At 46.1% G+C, this 18945-nt stretch overlaps 1 protein-coding gene across 1 annotated transcript in view; it reads left to right on the top strand.

Annotated features, from left to right (window-relative positions):
* The first annotated feature begins 493 nt into the window (after positions 1 to 493).
* LOC311143554 (X-ray repair cross-complementing protein 5-like) overlaps positions 494 to 18945 on the top strand; it is a 47039-nt gene continuing 28587 nt past the window's right edge. Inside the window, exons 1-9 of the mRNA XM_084179407.1 lie at positions 494 to 531; positions 1352 to 1465; positions 7334 to 7517; positions 7951 to 7999; positions 10222 to 10344; positions 10545 to 10694; positions 13655 to 13769; positions 14310 to 14448; positions 18834 to 18912. Coding sequence (XP_084035533.1) covers positions 514 to 531; positions 1352 to 1465; positions 7334 to 7517; positions 7951 to 7999; positions 10222 to 10344; positions 10545 to 10694; positions 13655 to 13769; positions 14310 to 14448; positions 18834 to 18912 — 971 coding nt within the window. The 5' untranslated portion in view covers positions 494 to 513. The remainder of the gene's footprint in view (positions 532 to 1351; positions 1466 to 7333; positions 7518 to 7950; positions 8000 to 10221; positions 10345 to 10544; positions 10695 to 13654; positions 13770 to 14309; positions 14449 to 18833; positions 18913 to 18945) is intronic.

The raw sequence follows: 18945 nt of genomic DNA, 5'->3' as shown, positions 1-18945 counted from the left end.
GATGATGCAAAACATTTTCTGAGCTAAAAATGTAAAACATAACACTTAAAAATACAAAATACCGCAAAGTTTCCTAAGAGCTAGTCGCGAGGCCACCATCTTTGTCGGCACCAACACAATGATGTGTTGGCGCACTGTATTGGCAAGATGCTGGATAGAGTGCATGTGCCAAGACCAGAGTAGTTTTGTGACTAAACTATCCGTAGAGTTCAAAATGCGATGGAAACCCATTGAACTTATAATGTTTATTTAGTACATGAAAATGTAAGTGAAAAATTAAATGTTGTGTGCACTATGTCATCACTCACTGCCCTTTACCCCCCCCCCCTCAAAAAAACACATATCTGGTGAAAAAATGCGTTTATTGTTTTTATGCGGAATTTTAGAATATTCGCATGAAAATCTGTCGCCAATTGGATGGAAACATAGCTAGTGGGAACTTTTCTTACCTTACGTTTGCTTCCCCTCCGGACTCATAAAAGAGCGAGGGAAAGCGAGGGAAAGGAAATCAAGATGGCGCGGTCAGCGAAGGCAAGTTCTTCTAAATTCAGTGAATCATATCTTGCAGACTATTATTGATGTTTAAGAAATCGAGATAACTATTAAGGACTAAAACATATCTAGATGCTAGCTAGTTCATACATTTTAGTAGCGAATTTTTCCATGAGCAATTTTCCATTAGTTTGTTAACTAGCGGACTATAAACTCCACGATGAAGGAAGTCCTTCACCGTGGAGTTTAGTCCGCTAGAATCACTCAGCTATCTAGTTAACTTTAATTAACTTTAGCTAGCTACAGTTGTTTGTGATGATATTGGTGATTTACGCCATGGCTATTTCTCTCACAATATCGTCACATCAATCCATGGGTGTATTCATTACGTCTTGACGGAAACGAAACGGGGAGGGACCTAGCCACATGCATTTGTCAATAGAAATTTGTTTTCGTTTGAAAACGTTTTCCGCTTGAAGTAAACCGTTTCGTAATATAATCTGCGTAACACCCTAGGGGTGTAATCATTAGCCAAACATTTTTGCAACTGCATTGTTAGGTTTAGAGCTTGCAAGAAAGGCATTTCACTGTACTTGTGCATTTGAAAAATTGAGGTAGGTCCTTCCCCATTCCGTTTGCTTCTGTTTAAGAAACGTTTTGCAACAGAATCGGTGTAATGAATACGCCCAGGACATGTAGCGACATGTTGATCACTGGCAGTATGTTGATCAAAGGACTGATCTAATGGCTTCTGCCTTCATGCATTACTAACTATGAGTCAGAACACAACACCAGTATGTGTATTGTACTGTACAATTTGAATAATTAAAGGTATGTCCTCTCTGTGTTTCGATACTAGACAGCTTTTGTTCTGTGTCTGGATGTTGGTTTCTCCATGTCCAACTCTGCCCCGGGACAGGAACCGCCCTTCCAACAGGCCAAGAAAGTCATCCAGAAGTTTGTTCAGCGCCAGGTAGTCTCTCTGATTCTGTGGGTGAATCTCGATTGTATTACTTAGATTCCTCATGTCCTCTCTTCTCTGCGTCCTTCTCGAAACCCATTGGAGGAGAAGATCCGAGGGGAGGAACCGCAGATCTTTTGCTCCAATGCGCTTTGAGAAGGAGACAAGGGAGGACGAGAGCAATCATGTTAACATTGTTGTGATTATTTTTTTATAAAGAACTGTGGCTGTTCCAAAATGCATACTTGTGTTCTATCTAGAGCGTGTAGCGAGTAAGAAGTCAACTGTCATTTTTCAAGTGTGATTCCAAACATAAGAACGTGAAAAGGCGAGTATGTACTAAGGTGACCAGAAGTTCTAGACCCCTTTCTGTGTTTCCAAACATTGGCGCACGACGGTGATGTGCGGAAGTTGGTGGCAGAACAAGGGGAAGTTCTTATAGAGGGCCTCTTTTACATGTTGCTTATGAGTTCATTTCACGCTACTTTATGATTATAATGGGATTTTAAGACTTGTATGAATGTTTGTCATCACAAGTCAACTGCATTATACTTTAAAAAACACTTCAACCAGTAAAATGGCACTTTGGCTAGCTTTTGCTACAGCCTATATCAATGAGTGTTAGCATTCTAGCTAACAACTGCTGCATCCAGCAGTCAGGACTTTATTCAGAAGTGTGCAACGTCACTATGTTAGACATAGATCCACACATGTTCTCTATCATGCAGAATTGTCAGCTCATTGTAACATATGAAGCTCATTCTAAAATGGACGTGGGTGGTTTCTGGCCCAAGGTTTTCCACTGTGTGCAAGTTTTTATTCCTGCCCAGCACAAAAACCGTGTTCAGCTATTCATCTATAATTGAGACCACATTTAGTTGAATGAGGTGTTTAGTGAAGGGCTGAAACAAAAACCTGTATTGTCCTGTGTATAAAAAAAAAAAAACCTGTGGCTGTCATGACTTAATTTGCCCTCATGTACTGAACAAACTGTTGAATGTTCATCTCCTTGATGTCCCTTACTTGGGGATGATAAACGTCTGATTCTGAGCCGTTTACTTTAACTTCGTTTTATTTTATTATCTGCTTGTATTGTTGAGAAGGAACCTGCAAGGAAGCGTTTCATTGGACCATGTGTATCCTTCCTGTACATATGACTAAGGAAACTACAATGGACTGTGTTCTAAGGATTCATGCACAGATACAGGAAAACCAATAAATGGATTAATATTATAAAAAATGGCAAGTCTCCCCACGGTTTTGGGTTTGAGGCTTGGGCATGTGGGGGCTGCAGTTCATCTGTCTAATCCCCTGCAGGGAGAGAGAAAGGCATTAATAATATTAATGTGGTCCTCTGTAGCTCAGCTGGTAGAGCACGGCGCTTGTAACGTAGTGGGTTCGATCCCCGGCACCACCCATACACAAAAATGTATGCACGCATGACTGTAAGTCGCTTTGGATAAAAGCGTCTGCTAAATGGCATATTATATTACAATGGTGTATTCATTTAATATATATTCCTGTTTGATAGGCATGCATATCATTACATTGAAGATGTTCTCCTTTATATGCCAGTGTTTTGTATCCAATGCATTTAGCTGGATGAAGAAGTCTAGGCCTTCTAATTGTATTGCATCATATTGCCTATCATTGAGTTATCACTGCATACGGTGAACATAAAACCAAGCTATCGTGAACATCAGTGTTATTTCATAATATGCATGGGTGTAATAGTTGTATGAATTTATCACAATGCAAACCTTCTCATTGGAAATATAGCACCAGCAGTCCTAATGCAATATAAGCTTCACAGTGAAACTATTCTGGCTATTTTCATAATTATTTCGCTATTTATTTATTTGGTTCAACCTCTGTGCAATGCATAAAAGCTTACCTGTCCCTCTCGAGTGGCACAGCGGTCTAAGGCACTACATCGCAGTGCTTGAGGCGTCACTACAGACCCGGGTTCGATCCCAGGCTGTGTCACAACTGACCGGGAGTCCCATAGGGCGGCGCACAATTGGCCCAGCGTCGTCCAGGTTAAGGGAGGGTTTGGCCGGGGGGACTTGGCTCATCGCGCTCTAGTGACTCCTTGTGGCGGGCCAGGCGCCTGCATGCTGACTTCAGTTGAACAGTGTTTCCTCCGGCATGTTGGTGCAGCTTGCGGGCGGGTGATAAGAAGCGTGGTTTGGCGGGTCATGTTTTGGAGGACGCATGACTCGACCTTCGCCTCTCCCGAGCCCGTTGGAGCGATGAGACAAGATCGTAATTAGATCGCAATTGGATATCACGAAAAAGGGGAAAAAAAAAAAAATCGCTAAGAAAACCTTACCTGTCATACGTCCACAACGATGTAGCAGCAGACTAGGCAATTTGCGAGAGGAGGACACCACGTAAAATTATTCTGGTTGGTGTCAATTCACTAACAGGTACTGAGAATCAATTCTGTTGTTATTCGTGTTAGAACTCAATGAATAAGTTCACATTCACACTAATAATTCAATATTAAACTGATTATGGCAGAAGGCCGAGTATGGCATTAGTCATGTAAACACCTTACTCTGCTTGGCATTAGTCATGTAAACACCTTACTCTGCTTGGCATTAGTCATGTAAACACCTTACTCTGCTTGGCATTAGTCATGTAAACACCTTACTCTGCTTGGCATTAGTCATGTAAACACCTTACTCTGCTTGGCATTAGTCATGTAAACACCTTACTCTGCTTGGCATTAGTCATGTAAACACCTTACTCTGCTTGGCATTAGTCATGTAAACACCGTACTCTGCTTGGCATTAGTCATGTAAACACCGTACTCTGCTTGGCATTAAGGTCAAAATGGAAGTCAGCATACGCCGATTAAAACACCTGCTTTTCTGAGCCATCTTTCAAATTATTAGGACGTGAACACCGCTGGAACGCCGATTTAAGGTGTGTTCGATCTGCACATGTGCCAGCACCGGGTAGGGCTAGCTTCCCTCTTATGCGCCAGCACCGGGTAGGGCTAGCTTCCCTCTTATGCGCCAGCACCGGGTAGGGCTAGCTTCCCTCTTATGCGCCAGCACCGGGTAGGGCTAGCTTCCCTCTTATGCGCCAGCACCGGGTAGGGCTAGCTTCCCTCTTATGCGCCAGCACCGGGTAGGGCTAGCTTCCCTCTTATGCGCCAGCACCGGGTAGGGCTAGCTTCCCTCTTATGCGCCAGCACCGGGTAGGGATAGCTTCCCTCTTATGCGCCAGCACCGGGTAGGGATAGCTTCCCTGCATTTATCAAAGTCCCATCAGGTGGCCTGATTTCAGATGTGTCCATGTATGCAGGATTATTAGGGAAATCGTTCTTCTTGCAAAGCAGGTAACTGTTTAAAAGTATTATATTAACCAAACTATCCACAATAATCGCATTATGCATGTAACCGTGCTCCATACACAGGTCGTTCAGAAAGGATTCAGACCCCTTGTTAGGTTACAGCCTTATTCTAAAATTGATAATACAATAATACCCCATAGGATCTCTCTGTACTTTGCTCCGTTCATCTTTCCCTCGATCCTGACTAGTCTCCCAGTCCCTGCCGCTGAAAAACATCCCCACAGCATGATGCTGCCACCACCATGCTTCACCGTAGGGATGGTGCCAGGTTTCTTCCAGACGTGACGCTTGGCATTTAGGCCAAATAGTTCAATCTTGGTTTCATCAGACAAGAGAATGTTGTTTCTCATGGTCTGACAGTCCTTTAGGTGCCTTTTGGCAAACTCCAAGCGGACTGTCATGTGCCTTTTAATGAGGAGTGGCTTCCGTCTGGCCACTCTACCATAAAGGCCTGATTGGTGGAGTGCTGCAGAGATGGTTGTCCTTCTGGAAGGTTCTCCCATCTCCACATATGAAGTCTAGAGCTCTGTCAGAGTGACAATTGGGTTCTTGGTCACCTCCCTGACCAAAGCCCTTCTCCCCCGATTGCTCAGTTTGGCCGGGCGGCCTGCTCTAGGAAGAGTCTTGGTGGTTCCAAACTTCTTCCATTTAAGAATGATGGAGGCCACTGTGTTCTTGTGGACATTCAATGCTGCAGACATTTTTTGGTACCCTTCCCCAGATCTGTGCCTCAACAAAATCCTGTCTCTGAGCTCTATGGAGTGTGTAAAACTGACCTTCATGTCTGAAAGTAATGATTCTCTTTGCTTATTTGAGCTGTTCTTGCCATAATATGGACTTGGTCTTTTACCAAATAGGGCTATCTTCTGTATACCACCCCTACCTTGTCACAACACAACTGATTGGCTCAAATGCATTGAGATGCTGTATGTATATACAGTGAGGGGGGGAAAAGTATTTGATCCCCTGCTGATTTTGTACGTTTGCCCACTGACAAAGACATCCCTAATTGGAGTAAATTAGTGAACAACAATGCTTAGGCCTCTACTTCCAGCTTATACATACTATATACATTTTATGGACACGGTCAATTTTACAATAATTCTATTTTGTTTGTTTTTACTCCTGAACTTTACTCCTTTTACAAAAAGTCCCACTGTTCCTATCGTCATGACTACCCTCTAGATATGAGTTACCACACCCGGTCTCGGGGATGGCTAGGTCTGGAAATTACTTTGGTCTCTACTGAGTTATGTAAATCAGCTTTTAGTTTTCTTGAACCTTATTTGTAGACCAATCTTCAAAATGTTTTTAAATGTTATATTCTGGTGCCTCCTAGGGCAATTCAAAAAGCTGATGGAGGACCTTATTACTGATGAATGTGTTTTCGGTTTTTGACTTTGTCTTTCTGCTTTCATTTTGGATTCATATTTTGTGTGTATTTTCTGTAATTTATGGAATTCAGGGCTCATCTGTAAAATACCTTTGTTCACTGTTCACTGAATTGCTAGCACTAGTTGCTGACACTGCTCATTGGGTACAATGTAAACAGACGTAGCTAGCTAGCATAAAAGCTAACTTTGTTGACTCCGGCTGCGTGATGATGCAGTTTCCTGTTTAGGTTAGAGGTCACGTCGAATTAAGTTTCAAATTTAGTTGATTTTAAGCGCTCCGTTCTCCTATACTAGACCGTATCTCTCTTAGGTGTTCTTGGAAGATCGCCAGAACAGGAGAACACAAGTGTGCATTTTGGAACACAGCCAGAGGTCCTGGAGTGTGACTCTCTCTCCTTTCTACCCATTAGAACAGCGGTTCTCAAACGTTTTGGGGCCAGGGACCCCTTTTTGTGATAGGAAATTCATCAGGGACTCCCTCATTAGAGCACAACTTGAGTGAGATAAAAATACAAGGCGTTTTACTATGACTACGGTTGAGCATGGCCGGATGAACCAAGTCTCTGGCCCTGGGAAGGAACATTTTAAAGGCTCTTGGCATTGGCGAGAAAATGTTGCAGTTTTCAGGCTAATATCCTGCAATTCTACACATTTTGCCATGAGGCAAAACATTTAGGATTTTTTAATCGTTTTTTTTGTTCCCCAGGGTTAAGAACATAAATCGTAGATTAATAATATTGTATTACACCCTCAACTTATTCCATGGATCCCTTGGTCAGAGGTAGTGGGCTATATAGGGAATGGACCCTGGTCAGAGGTAGTGGGCTATATAGGGAATGGACCCTGGTCAGAGGTAGTGGGCTATATAGGGAATGGACCCTGGTCAGAGGTAGTGGGCTATATAGGGAATGGACCCTGGTCAGAGGTAGTGGGCTATATAGGGAATGGACCCTGGTCAGAGGTAGTGGGCTATATAGGGAATGGACCCTGGTCAGAGGTAGTGGGCTATATAGGGAATGGACCCTGGTCAGAGGTAGTGGGCTATATAGGGAATGGACCCTGGTCAGAGAGAGTTCACTAATATAAGGAATGTGCTGTCATTTGGGACTGTCTTTCCTGCAGGTGTTTGCAGAGAACAAAGATGAGCTGGGTCTGGTGCTGTTTGGGTCAGACAACACTAAGAACGACCTAGCTAAAGACGGCCAGTACCAGAACATCTCAGTACACCGCCGCCTCATGATCCCAGACTTTGAGCTGCTGGAAGATATCCAGAATGATGTGCACCCTGGGAGTCAACAGGCTGACTGTATCCTTCCTTTGACTGAGCACAGAACACCGCTCACTCCTTCAGTAGACGGCACTGTTGACAAGGTGTTTTCAAACCATTAAGTCCAGTGTTGGGCCCATATGAGTTATTTTATGCTATTCATTTAACAGGCAATTAGCAAAATAAATGTTTATGATGTTAGGCTGTCGTCAGTGAACCATTATGTCTATAATAAACTGTGTTGCTGGTGACCGACTGACTTGGGGCGGCAGGTAGCTTAGTGGTTAAGAGCGTTGTGCCAGTAACCGAACGGTCGCTGGTTCTAATCCCCGAGCCAACTAGGTGAAAAATCTGTCTATGTGCCCTTGAGCAAGGCACTTAACCCTAATTGCTCCTGTAAGTCGCTCTGGATAAGAGCGTCTGCTAAATAATGTAAATGTAAATGTTGTTTCCTTAACCCCTGTTGCCTCAGGGCTGGATGCTCTTGTTGTATGCATGGACCTGCTTCAGAACGAAACTCTGTAAGTGATTAGTTTCAGATAGCTAGATCATTCTGTGTGAAAGTGAAACATATCTCTACTTTGATAATAGAATATAGAATTGGCTTACACAAGCAAATCCTCTCTAGCTCAGTTGGTCGAGCATGACTCTTGCAATGCCAGGAGAGTGGGTTCAATTCCCGGGACCACCCATCCCTAAAAAATGTATACATGCATGACTGTAAGTGGCTTTGGATAAAAACATCTGATAAATGTTATTATTATGGTAAAACTTTGGATAAAAACATCTGATAAATGTTATTATTATGGTAAGACTTTGGATAAAAACATCTGATAAATGTTATTATTATGGTAAAACTTTGGATAAAAACATCTGATAAATGTTATTATTATGGTAAAACTTTGGATAAAAACATCTGATAAATAGCGTATATTATTATGGTAAGACTTTACTTGACATCCAGCGTCATAACACGTTATGACATGGTCATAACCATGTTAAAATATGTCGTAACAGCTGACATAACTTGTCATAGTATGGTCATAACACTGTCATAACACATTTAGGCCTGTAGTGCCATATTGCCTTATTTTATGGCTGGTTGTGACCTCATTACACTGAACTACAATAGAAATGCAACATGCAACAACTTCAAATATTTTACTGAGTTACAGTTCATAGAAGGAAATGAGTCAATTGAAATAAATAAATTAGGCCCTAATCTATGGATTTCACATGACTGGGCAGGGGCACAGCCATGGGTGGGCCTGGGATGGAATGGGCCCACCCACTTGGCAGCCAGTCCCAGCCAAATTCTCTAAAACGACGTTGGAGACGGCTTATGGTAGAGAAATGAACATTCAATTCTCTGGCAACAGCTCTGGTGGACATTCCTGCTGTCAGCATGCCAATTGCACGCTCCCTCAACTTGAGACATCTGTGGCGTTGTGTTGTGTGACAAAACTGCACATTTTAGAGTGGCCTTTTATTGTCCCCAGCACAAGGTGCACCTGTGTAATGATCATGCTGTTTAATCAGCTTCTTGATATACCAAACCTGTCAGGTGGATGGATTATCTTGGCAAAGGAGAAATGCTCACTAACAGGAATGTAAACACATTTGTGTAAAACGTTTGAGAGAAATAAGCCATTGGTGGGTAGGGAACATTTCTGGGATCTTTTATTTCAGCTCATGAAACATGGGACCAACACTTTACATGTTGCGTTTGTATTTTTGTTCAGTCTAAGCGTTAACCTACCACACAAGGTAAAACATTCCATTACACCATAGCATACTTGTCAACATTATGGTTGTTATATCACATTTTCTGAACTTGATTATATTAAATGATCATTGTAATTGCGGCCACATTGTCAGACCTGCGCCGACCCCAATGCTCTGTTGCTGATGACTGGGATGAATGCAGGAGCAGGACGAGACACCCTCTTTATGACTGATGACTGGGATGAATGCAGGAGCAGGACAAGACACCCTCTTATTGACTGATGACTGGGATGAATGCAGGAGCAGGACGAGACACCCTCTTTCTGACTGATGACTGGGATGAATGCAGGAGCAGGACAAGACACCCTCTTATTGACTGATGACTGGGATGAATGCAGGAGCAGGACGAGACACCCTCTTTCTGACTGATGACTGATGTAAGGGCCTGTAGGTGATAGCCCTATCTGGATTATATGATTACGATGGTCATAATGCTTCATGACAGTGTAATGAAGTGTATTAAAAATATTATGAGGAGAAACATGACTGTAAAGGATTCAACAAAATAATTAAGAAACAAACTTTCAAACGAAAGGAAACTTATTGGCAGGGGAAAAAACACATTTGAATAAATGTGGGTTTTGACATTCTTATGTAGGTGGCATAACCAGCCATAAAATAACGCAATATATGTCACAACATGTGTAAATATATGGGTCATGACAGTGTTATGACAAGTTGTCAACTGTTGTGACATGGTTATTACAGGTTGTGACATGGTTATGACAGGTTGTGACATGGTTGTGACATGGTTATGACAGGTTGTGACATGGTTGTGACATGGTTGTGACATGGTTATGACCGTGTTATGACGCTGGGTGTCAAGTAAAGTGTTACCAGAATGATTCTATATGACTAATGACTCCATTGGAGGCGCTACTGTGTCCTTCCCATATTTGGTTGATGCGTGAGTGTTAATGTTTCCTATGTAACTCTGTTCTGTTTGACTGTTCTTCAGGGGGAAGAAATATGAGCGTCTGAACATCGTCCTGCTCACAGACCTGAACTCACAGAGCAGTCCGGACCAGCTGGACATTATCATAGGCAGCCTTAAGAGAGCCGGCATTACTCTGCAGTTCATGTGTGTAATTGTTATTCTACTGTAGAAGATCTCTAATGGCTTGTTATATATCATGGAAGCATTGATTACACCTACATTAGGGCTTCATCGGAAACGGCATCCTATTCCCGATAGAATGCAGTACTTTTGACCAGGCTCTGGAGATTTGGGACACAACCATGAAGTGACTCCAAACTGACCTTTAACCTGTGTTCCTCCAGCCTACCCTTCCCTGTAGACGGAGGGGGTTCCAGCCCCCCCCACGGGGGTAAAGGTCTGTCCAGAGAGCAACAGCAGGGCTTGGAGATGACCAAGCAGGTCATGATGTCTCTGGATGAAGAGGATGGTCTGGATGAAGTCTACACCTTCAGGTAGGAAGTCACTGGATGAAGAGGATGGTCTGGATGAAGTCACTGGGGGCTGCGTCCCAAATCAAACCTTATTTCCTGTATGGTGCACTACTTTAGGGTGGTATTGGGTGGTATTGGGTGGTATTGGGTGCCTCTAGGGTGGTATTGGGTGCCTATAGGGTGGTATTGGGTGCATATAGGTGGTATTGGGTGGTATTGGGTGCCTATAGGGTGGTATTGGGTGCCTATAGGGTGGTATTGGGTGCATATAGGGTGGTATTGGGTGCCTCTAGGGTGGTATTGGGTGGTATTGGGTGCCTATTGGGTGGTATTGGGTGGTATTGGGTGCCTATAGGGTGGTATTGGGTGGAATTGGGTGCCTATAGGGTGGTATTGGGTGCCTATTGGGTGCATATAGGTGGTATTGGGTGCCTATAGGGTGGTATTGGGTGCCTATAGGGTGGTATTGGGTGCATATAGGGTGGTATTGGGTGCCTCTAGGGTGGTATTGGGTGGAATTGGGTGCCTATTGGGTGGTATTGGGTGGTATTGGGTGCCTATTGGGTGGTATTGGGTGCCTATAGGGTGGTATTGGGTGCCTATAGGGTGGTATTGGGTGCCTATAGGGTGGTATTGGGTGCCTATAGGGTGGTATTGGGTGCCTATAGGGTGGTATTGGGTGCCTATAGGGTGGTATTGGGTGCCTCTAGGGTGGTATTGGGTGGTATTGGGTGCCTATAGGGTGGTATTGGGTGGAATTGGGTGCCTATAGGGTGGTATTGGGTGCCTATAGGGTGGTATTGGGTGCATATAGGTGGTATTGGGTGGTATTGGGTGCCTATAGGGTGGTATTGGGTGCCTCTAGGGTGGTATTGGGTGCATATAGGTGGTATTGGGTGGTATTGGGTGCCTATTGGGTGGTATTGGGTGGCTATAGGGTGGTATTGGGTGGAATTGGGTGCCTATAGGGTGGTATTGGGTGCCTATAGGGTGGTATTGGGTGCCTCTAGGGTGGTATTGGGTGCATATAGGTGGTATTGGGTGGTATTGGGTGCCTATAGGGTGGTATTGGGTGGTATTGGGTGGCTATAGGGTGGTATTGGGTGGAATTGGGTGCCTATAGGGTGGTATTGGGTGCCTATAGGGTGGTATTGGGTGCCTCTAGGGTGGTATTGGGTGTCTATAGGGTGGTATTGGGTGCCTCTAGGGTGGTATTGGGTGCCTCTAGGGTGGTATTGGGTGCCTATAGGGTGGTATTGGGTGCCTCTAGGGTGGTATTGGGTGCCTCTAGGGTGGTATTGGGTGCCTATAGGGTGGTATTGGGTGCCTCTAGGGTGGTATTGGGTGCATATAGGTGGTATTGGGTGGTATTGGGTGCCTATAGGGTGGTATTGGGTGGTATTGGGTGGCTATAGGGTGGTATTGGGTGGAATTGGGTGCCTATAGGGTGGTATTGGGTGCCTATAGGGTGGTATTGGGTGCCTCTAGGGTGGTATTGGGTGCCTCTAGGGTGGTATTGGGTGCCTCTAGGGTGGTATTGGGTGCCTCTAGGGTGGTATTGGGTGCCTATAGGGTGGTATTGGGTGTCTATAGGGTGGTATTGGGTGCCTCTAGGGTGGTATTGGGTGCCTATAGGGTGGTATTGGGTGCCTATAGGGTGGTATTGGGTGCCTCTAGGGTGGTATTGGGTGCCTCTAGGGTGGTATTGGGTGGTATTGGGTGCCTCTAGGGTGGTATTGGGTGCCTCTAGGGTGGTATTGGGTGCCTCTAGGGTGGTATTGGGTGCCTCTAGGGTGGTATTGGGTGTCTCTAGGGTGCCTATAGGGTGGTATTGGGTGCCTCTAGGGTGGTATTGGGTGTCTATAGGGTGGTATTGGGTGCCTCTAGGGTGGTATTGGGTGCCTCTAGGGTGGTATTGGGTGCCTCTAGGGTGGTATTGGGTGCCTCTAGGGTGGTATTGGGTGCCTCTAGGGTGGTATTGGGTGTCTCTAGGGTGCCTATAGGGTGGTATTGGGTGCCTCTAGGGTGGTATTGGGTGCCTCTAGGGTGGTATTGGGTGCCCATATGGTGGTATTGGGTGCCTCTAGGGTGGTATTGGGTGGTATTGGGTGCCTCTAGGGTGGTATTGGGTGCCCATATGGTGGTATTGGGTGCCTCTAGGGTGGTATAGGGTGGTATTGGGTGCCTCTAGGGTGGTATTGGGTGCCTCTAGGGTGGTATTGGGTGCCCATATGGTGGTATTGGGTGCCTCTAGGGTGGTATAGGGTGGTATTGGGTGCCTCTAGGGTGGTATTGGGTGCCTCTAGGGTGGTATTGGGTGCCTATAGGGTGGTATTGGGTGCCTCTAGGGTGGTATTGGGTGCCCATATGGTGGTATTGGGTGCCTCTAGGGTGGTATTGGGTGCCTCTAGGGTGGTATAGGGTGGTATTGGGTGCCTCTAGGGTGGTATTGGGTGCCCATATGGTGGTATTGGGTGCCTCTAGGGTGGTATAGGGTGGTATTGGGTGCCTCTAGGGTGGTATAGGGTGGTATTGGGTGCCTCTAGGGTGGTATTGGGTGCCCATATGGTGGTATTGGGTGCCTCTAGGGTGGTATAGGGTGGTATTGGGTGCCTCTAGGGTGGTATTGGGTGCCCGTATGGTGGTATTGGGTGCCTCTAGGGTGGTATAGGGTGGTATTGGGTGCCTATAGGGTGGTATTGGGTGCCTCTAGGGTGGTATAGGGTGGTATTGGGTGCCTATAGGGTGGTATTGGGTGCCTCTAGGGCGGTATTGGGTGCCTCTAGGGTGGTATTGGGTGCCTATAGGGTGGTATTGGGTGGTATAGGGTGCCTCTAGGGATTTGGTCAAAAGTAGTGCACCATATAGGGTGCCATTTGGGATGCTGTGTCCTAGCTCTGAGTTGGAGGCTATATTCTAATGTGTTTATACAGACTGAGGTTGTCCTGCTCTGACTGGGTTCTCTCCCCTCTGTCCTGCAGTGATGCTATAGAGAAGTTGTCTGTGTTTAAACGGATTGAGAAGAGACCCATGGCCTGGCCCTGTACTCTGACCATCGGCAGCTCTCTGGCCATCAAGATTGTTGGCTACAAAGCAGTAAGTAGAGGATGGCTGAGTCCCAAATAGGACCCTATTCCCTATATAGTGCACTACTTTAGACCAGGGCCCATAGCCCAAATAGCACCCTATTCCCTATATAGTGCACTACTTTAGACCAGGGCCCATAGCCCAAATAGGACCCTATTCCCTATATAGTGCACTACTTTAGACCAGGGCCCATAGCCCAAATAGCACCCTATTCCCTATATAGTGCACTACTTTAGACCAGGGCCCATAGCCCAAATAGGACCCTATTCCCTATATAGTGCACTACTTTAGACCAGGGCCCATAGCCCAAATAGCACCCTATTCCCTATATAGTGCACTACTTTAGACCAGGGCCCATAGCCCAAATAGGACCCTATTCCCTATATAGTGCACTACTTTAGACCAGGGTTCATAGCCCAAATAGCATGACTATATAGGGGATAGGGTGCTATTTGGGAGGTCAACCAGGGGACAGGGAGGGGCTGTTCTTAATACTCAGACTGTCCCTGAAACTGGGAGATGTGAATGATTGTAGTCTGACCCCTGCAGGTATGTGAGGAGAGGCCCAGGAAGTCGTGGTCGGTGGTAGATGCTCAGACGCACCAGAAAGACGACGTGAAGAGAGACGTAGTTTACTGTCTCAACGATGATGAAGAGACTGAGGTACAGAAGGACGACACCATACAAGGTGAGAGCGCTCTGACATCATCGTGAGAGGGATCAAGATGAGAATCTGCTTGTGATGCCAGTGTTGTCTCAAATGGCTAGGTTCCTGCCACACATTCAGTAGTCGTGTTTTTAGAAGGTTCAAGAAACCTACATTTGACTGGTATAACAAATTCATGGAAGGTCCCAAGGTGCACTTTGAGATGGACACTGGTTGAGATCATCTCACCCTCTCCTCCTCTCTAAAGGGTGTTGTTATGGGTGTAACTTCACCCTTCCTCTCTCCTCCTCTCTAAAGGGTGTTGTTATGGGTGTAACTTCACCCTTCCCCTCTCCTCCTCTCTAAAGGGTGTTGTTATGGGTGTAACTTCACCCTTCCTCTCTCCTCCTCTCTAAAGGGTGTTGTTATGGGTGTAACTTCACCCTTCCTCTCTCCTCCTCTCTAAAGGGTGTTGTTATGGGTGTAACTTCACCCTTCCCCCTCCTCCTCTCTAAAGGGTGTTGTTATGGGTGTAACTTCACCCTTCCCCTCTCCTCCTCTCTAAAGGGTGTTGTTATGGGTGTAACTTCACCCTTCCCCTCTCCTCCTCTCTAAAGGGTGTTGTTATGGGTGTAACTTCACCCTTCCTCTCTCCTCCTCTCTAAAGGGTGTTGTTATGGGTGTAACTTCACCCTTCCCTCTCTCCTCCTCTCTAAAGGGTGTTGTTATGGGTGTAACTTCACCCTTCCTCTCTCCTCCTCTCTAAAGGGTGTTGTTATGGGTGTAACTTCACCCTTCCTCTCTCCTCCTCTCTAAAGGGTGTTGTTATGGGTGTAACTTCCCTTCCTCTCTCCTCCTCTCTAAAGGGTGTTGTTATGGGTGTAACTTCACCCTTCCTCTCTCCTCCTCTCTAAAGGGTGTTGTTATGGGTGTAACTTCACCCTTCCTCTCTCCTCCTCTCTAAAGGGTGTTGTTATGGGTGTAACTTCACCCTTCCTCTCTCCTCCTCTCTAAAGGGTGTTGTTATGGGTGTAACTTCACCCTTCCTCTCTCCTCCTCTCTAAAGGGTGTTGTTATGGGTGTAACTTCACCCTTCCTCTCTCCTCCTCTCTAAAGGGTGTTGTTATGGGTGTAACTTCACCCTTCCTCTCTCCTCCTCTCTAAAGGGTGTTGTTATGGGTGTAACTTCACCCTTCCTCTCTCCTCCTCTCTAAAGGGTGTTGTTATGGGTGTAACTTCACCCTTCCTCTCTCCTCCTCTCTAAAGGGTGTTGTTATGGGTGTAACTTCACCCTTCCTCTCTCCTCCTCTCTAAAGGGTGTTGTTATGGGTGTAACTTCACCCTTCCTCTCTCCTCCTCTCTAAAGGGTGTTGTTATGGGTGTAACTTCACCCTTCCCCTCTCCTCCTCTCTAAAGGGTGTTGTTATGGGTGTAACTTCACCCTTCCTCTCTCCTCCTCTCTAAAGGGTGTTGTTATGGGTGTAACTTCACCCTTCCCTCTCCTCCTCTCTAAAGGGTGTTGTTATGGGTGTAACTTCACCCTTCCCCTCTCCTCCTCTCTAAAGGGTGTTGTTATGGGTGTAACTTCACCCTTCCCTCTCCTCCTCTCTAAAGGGTGTTGTTATGGGTGTAACTTCACCCTTCCCTCTCCTCCTCTCTAAAGGGTGTTGTTATGGGTGTAACTTCACCCTTCCCTCTCCTCCTCTCTAAAGGGTGTTGTTATGGGTGTAACTTCACCCTTCCTCTCTCCTCCTCTCTAAAGGGTGTTGTTATGGGTGTAACTTCACCCTTCCCTCTCTCCTCCTCTCTAAAGGGTGTTGTTATGGGTGTAACTTCACCCTTCCTCTCTCCTCCTCTCTAAAGGGTGTTGTTATGGGTGTAACTTCACCCTTCCCTCTCCTCCTCTCTAAAGGGTGTTGTTATGGGTGTAACTTCACCCTTCCTCTCTCCTCCTCTCTAAAGGGTGTTGTTATGGGTGTAACTTCACCCTTCCCCTCTCCTCCCTCTCTAAAGGGTGTTGTTATGGGTGTAACTTCACCCTTCCTCTCTCCTCCTCTCTAAAGGGTGTTGTTATGGGTGTAACTTCACCCTTCCCTCTCTCCTCCTCTCTAAAGGGTGTTGTTATGGGTGTAACTTCACCCTTCCTCTCTCCTCCTCTCTAAAGGGTGTTGTTATGGGTGTAACTTCACCCTTCCTCTCTCCTCCTCTCTAAAGGGTGTTGTTATGGGTGTAACTTCACCCTTCCCTCTCCTCCTCTCTAAAGGGTGTTGTTATGGGTGGTAACTTCACCCTTCCCCTCTCCTCCTCTCTAAAGGGTGTTGTTATGGGTGTAACTTCACCCTTCCTCCTCCTCCTCTCTAAAGGGTGTTGTTATGGGTGTAACTTCACCCTTCCTCTCTCCTCCTCTCTAAAGGGTGTTGTTATGGGTGTAACTTCACCCTTCCCCTCTCCTCCTCTCTAAAGGGTGTTGTTATGGGTGTAACTTCACCCTTCCTCCTCTCCTCCTCTCTAAAGGGTGTTGTTATGGGTGTAACTTCACCCTTCCTCTCTCCTCCTCTCTAAAGGGTGTTGTTATGGGTGTAACTTCACCCTTCCCTCTCCTCCTCTCTAAAGGGTGTTGTTATGGGTGTAACTTCACCCTTCCCTCTCCTCCTCTCTAAAGGGTGTTGTTATGGGTGTAAACTTCACCCTTCCTCCTCTCCTCCTCTCTAAAGGGTGTTGTTATGGGTGTAACTTCACCCTTCCCCTCCTCCCTCCTCCTAAAGGGTGTTGTTATGGGTGTAACTTCACCCTTCCCCTCTCCTCCTCTCTAAAGGGTGTTGTTATGGGTGTAACTTCACCCTTCCTCTCTCCTCCTCTCTAAAGGGTGTTGTTATGGGTGTAACTTCACCCTTCCTCTCTCCTCCTCTCTAAAGGGTGTTGTTATGGGTGTAACTTCACCCTTCCCCTCTCCTCCTCTCTAAAGGGTGTTGTTATGGGTGTAACTTCACCCTTCCTCTCTCCTCCTCTCTAAAGGGTGTTGTTATGGGTGTAACTTCACCCTTCCCTCTCTCTCCTCTCTAAAGGGTGTTGTTATGGGTGTAACTTCACCCTTCCCCTCTCCTCCTCTCTAAAGGGTGTTGTTATGGGTGTAACTTCACCCTTCCCCTCTCCTCCTCTCTAAAGGGTGTTGTTATGGGTGTAACTTCACCCTTCCCCTCTCCTCCTCTCTAAAGGGTGTTGTTATGGGTGTAACTTCACCCTTCCCCTCTCCTCCTCTCTAAAGGGTGTTGTTATGGGTGTAACTTCACCCTTCCCCTCTCCTCCTCTCTAAAGGGTGTTGTTATGGGTGTAACTTCACCCTTCCCTCTCCTCCTCTCTAAAGGGTGTTGTTATGGGTGTAACTTCACCCTTCCCCTCTCCTCCTCTCTAAAGGGTGTTGTTATGGGTGTAACTTCACCCTTCCCCTCTCCTCCTCTCTAAAGGGTGTTGTTATGGGTGTAACTTCACCCTTCCCTCTCCTCCTCTCTAAAGGGTGTTGTTATGGGTGTAACTTCACCCTTCCCCTCTCCTCCTCTCTAAAGGGTGTTGTTATGGGTGTAACTTCACCCTTCCCCTCTCCTCCTCTCTAAAGGGTGTTGTTATGGGTGTAACTTCACCCTTCCCCTCTCCCCTCTCTAAAGGGTGTTGTTATGGGTGTAACTTCACCCTTCCCTCTCCTCCTCTCTAAAGGGTGTTGTTATGGGTGTAACTTCACCCTTCCCCTCTCCTCCTCTCTAAAGGGTGTTGTTATGGGTGTAACTTCACCCTTCCTCTCTCCTCCTCTCTAAAGGGTGTTGTTATGGGTGTAACTTCACCCTTCCCTCTCCTCCTCTCTAAAGGGTGTTGTTATGGGTGTAACTTCACCCTTCCCTCTCCTCCTCTCTAAAGGGTGTTGTTATGGGTGTAACTTCACCCTTCCTCTCTCCTCCTCTCTAAAGGGTGTTGTTATGGGTGTAACTTCACCCTTCCCTCTCCTCCTCTCTAAAGGGTGTTGTTATGGGTGTAACTTCACCCTTCCTCTTCCTCCTCTCTAAAGGGTGTTGTTATGGGTGTAACTTCACCCTTCCCTCTCCTCCTCTCTAAAGGGTGTTGTTATGGGTGTAACTTCACCCTTCCTTCTCCTCCTCTCTAAAGGGTGTTGTTATGGGTGTAACTTCACCCTTCCTCTCTCCTCCTCTCTAAAGGGTGTTGTTATGGGTGTAACTTCACCCTTCCTCTCTCCTCCTCTCTAAAGGGTGTTGTTATGGGTGTAACTTCACCCTTCCTCCTCTCCTCCCTCTTCTAAAGGGTGTTGTTATGGGTGTAACTTCACCCTTCCCTCTCCTCCTCTCTAAAGGTCCCCCTCTCTAAAGGGTGTTGTTATGGGTGTACTTCACCCTTCCTCTCTCCTCTCCTCTAAAGGGTGTTGTATCGTTATGGCAGTGACATCGTCCCCTTCTCTAAAGTGGACCAGGACCAGATGAAGTACAAGACCCGATGGAAAGAGTTTTTGCTGTGCTGGGCTTCACTCCAACAGAG

The sequence above is a fragment of the Coregonus lavaretus genome, assembly GCF_964263955.1.
Source record: "Coregonus lavaretus genome assembly, chromosome: 16".
Classification (NCBI taxonomy): Eukaryota; Metazoa; Chordata; class Actinopteri; order Salmoniformes; family Salmonidae; genus Coregonus; species Coregonus lavaretus.
The sequence above is the reverse complement of the archived record's forward strand: the minus strand, read 5'-3'. Positions and strand labels throughout refer to the sequence as shown.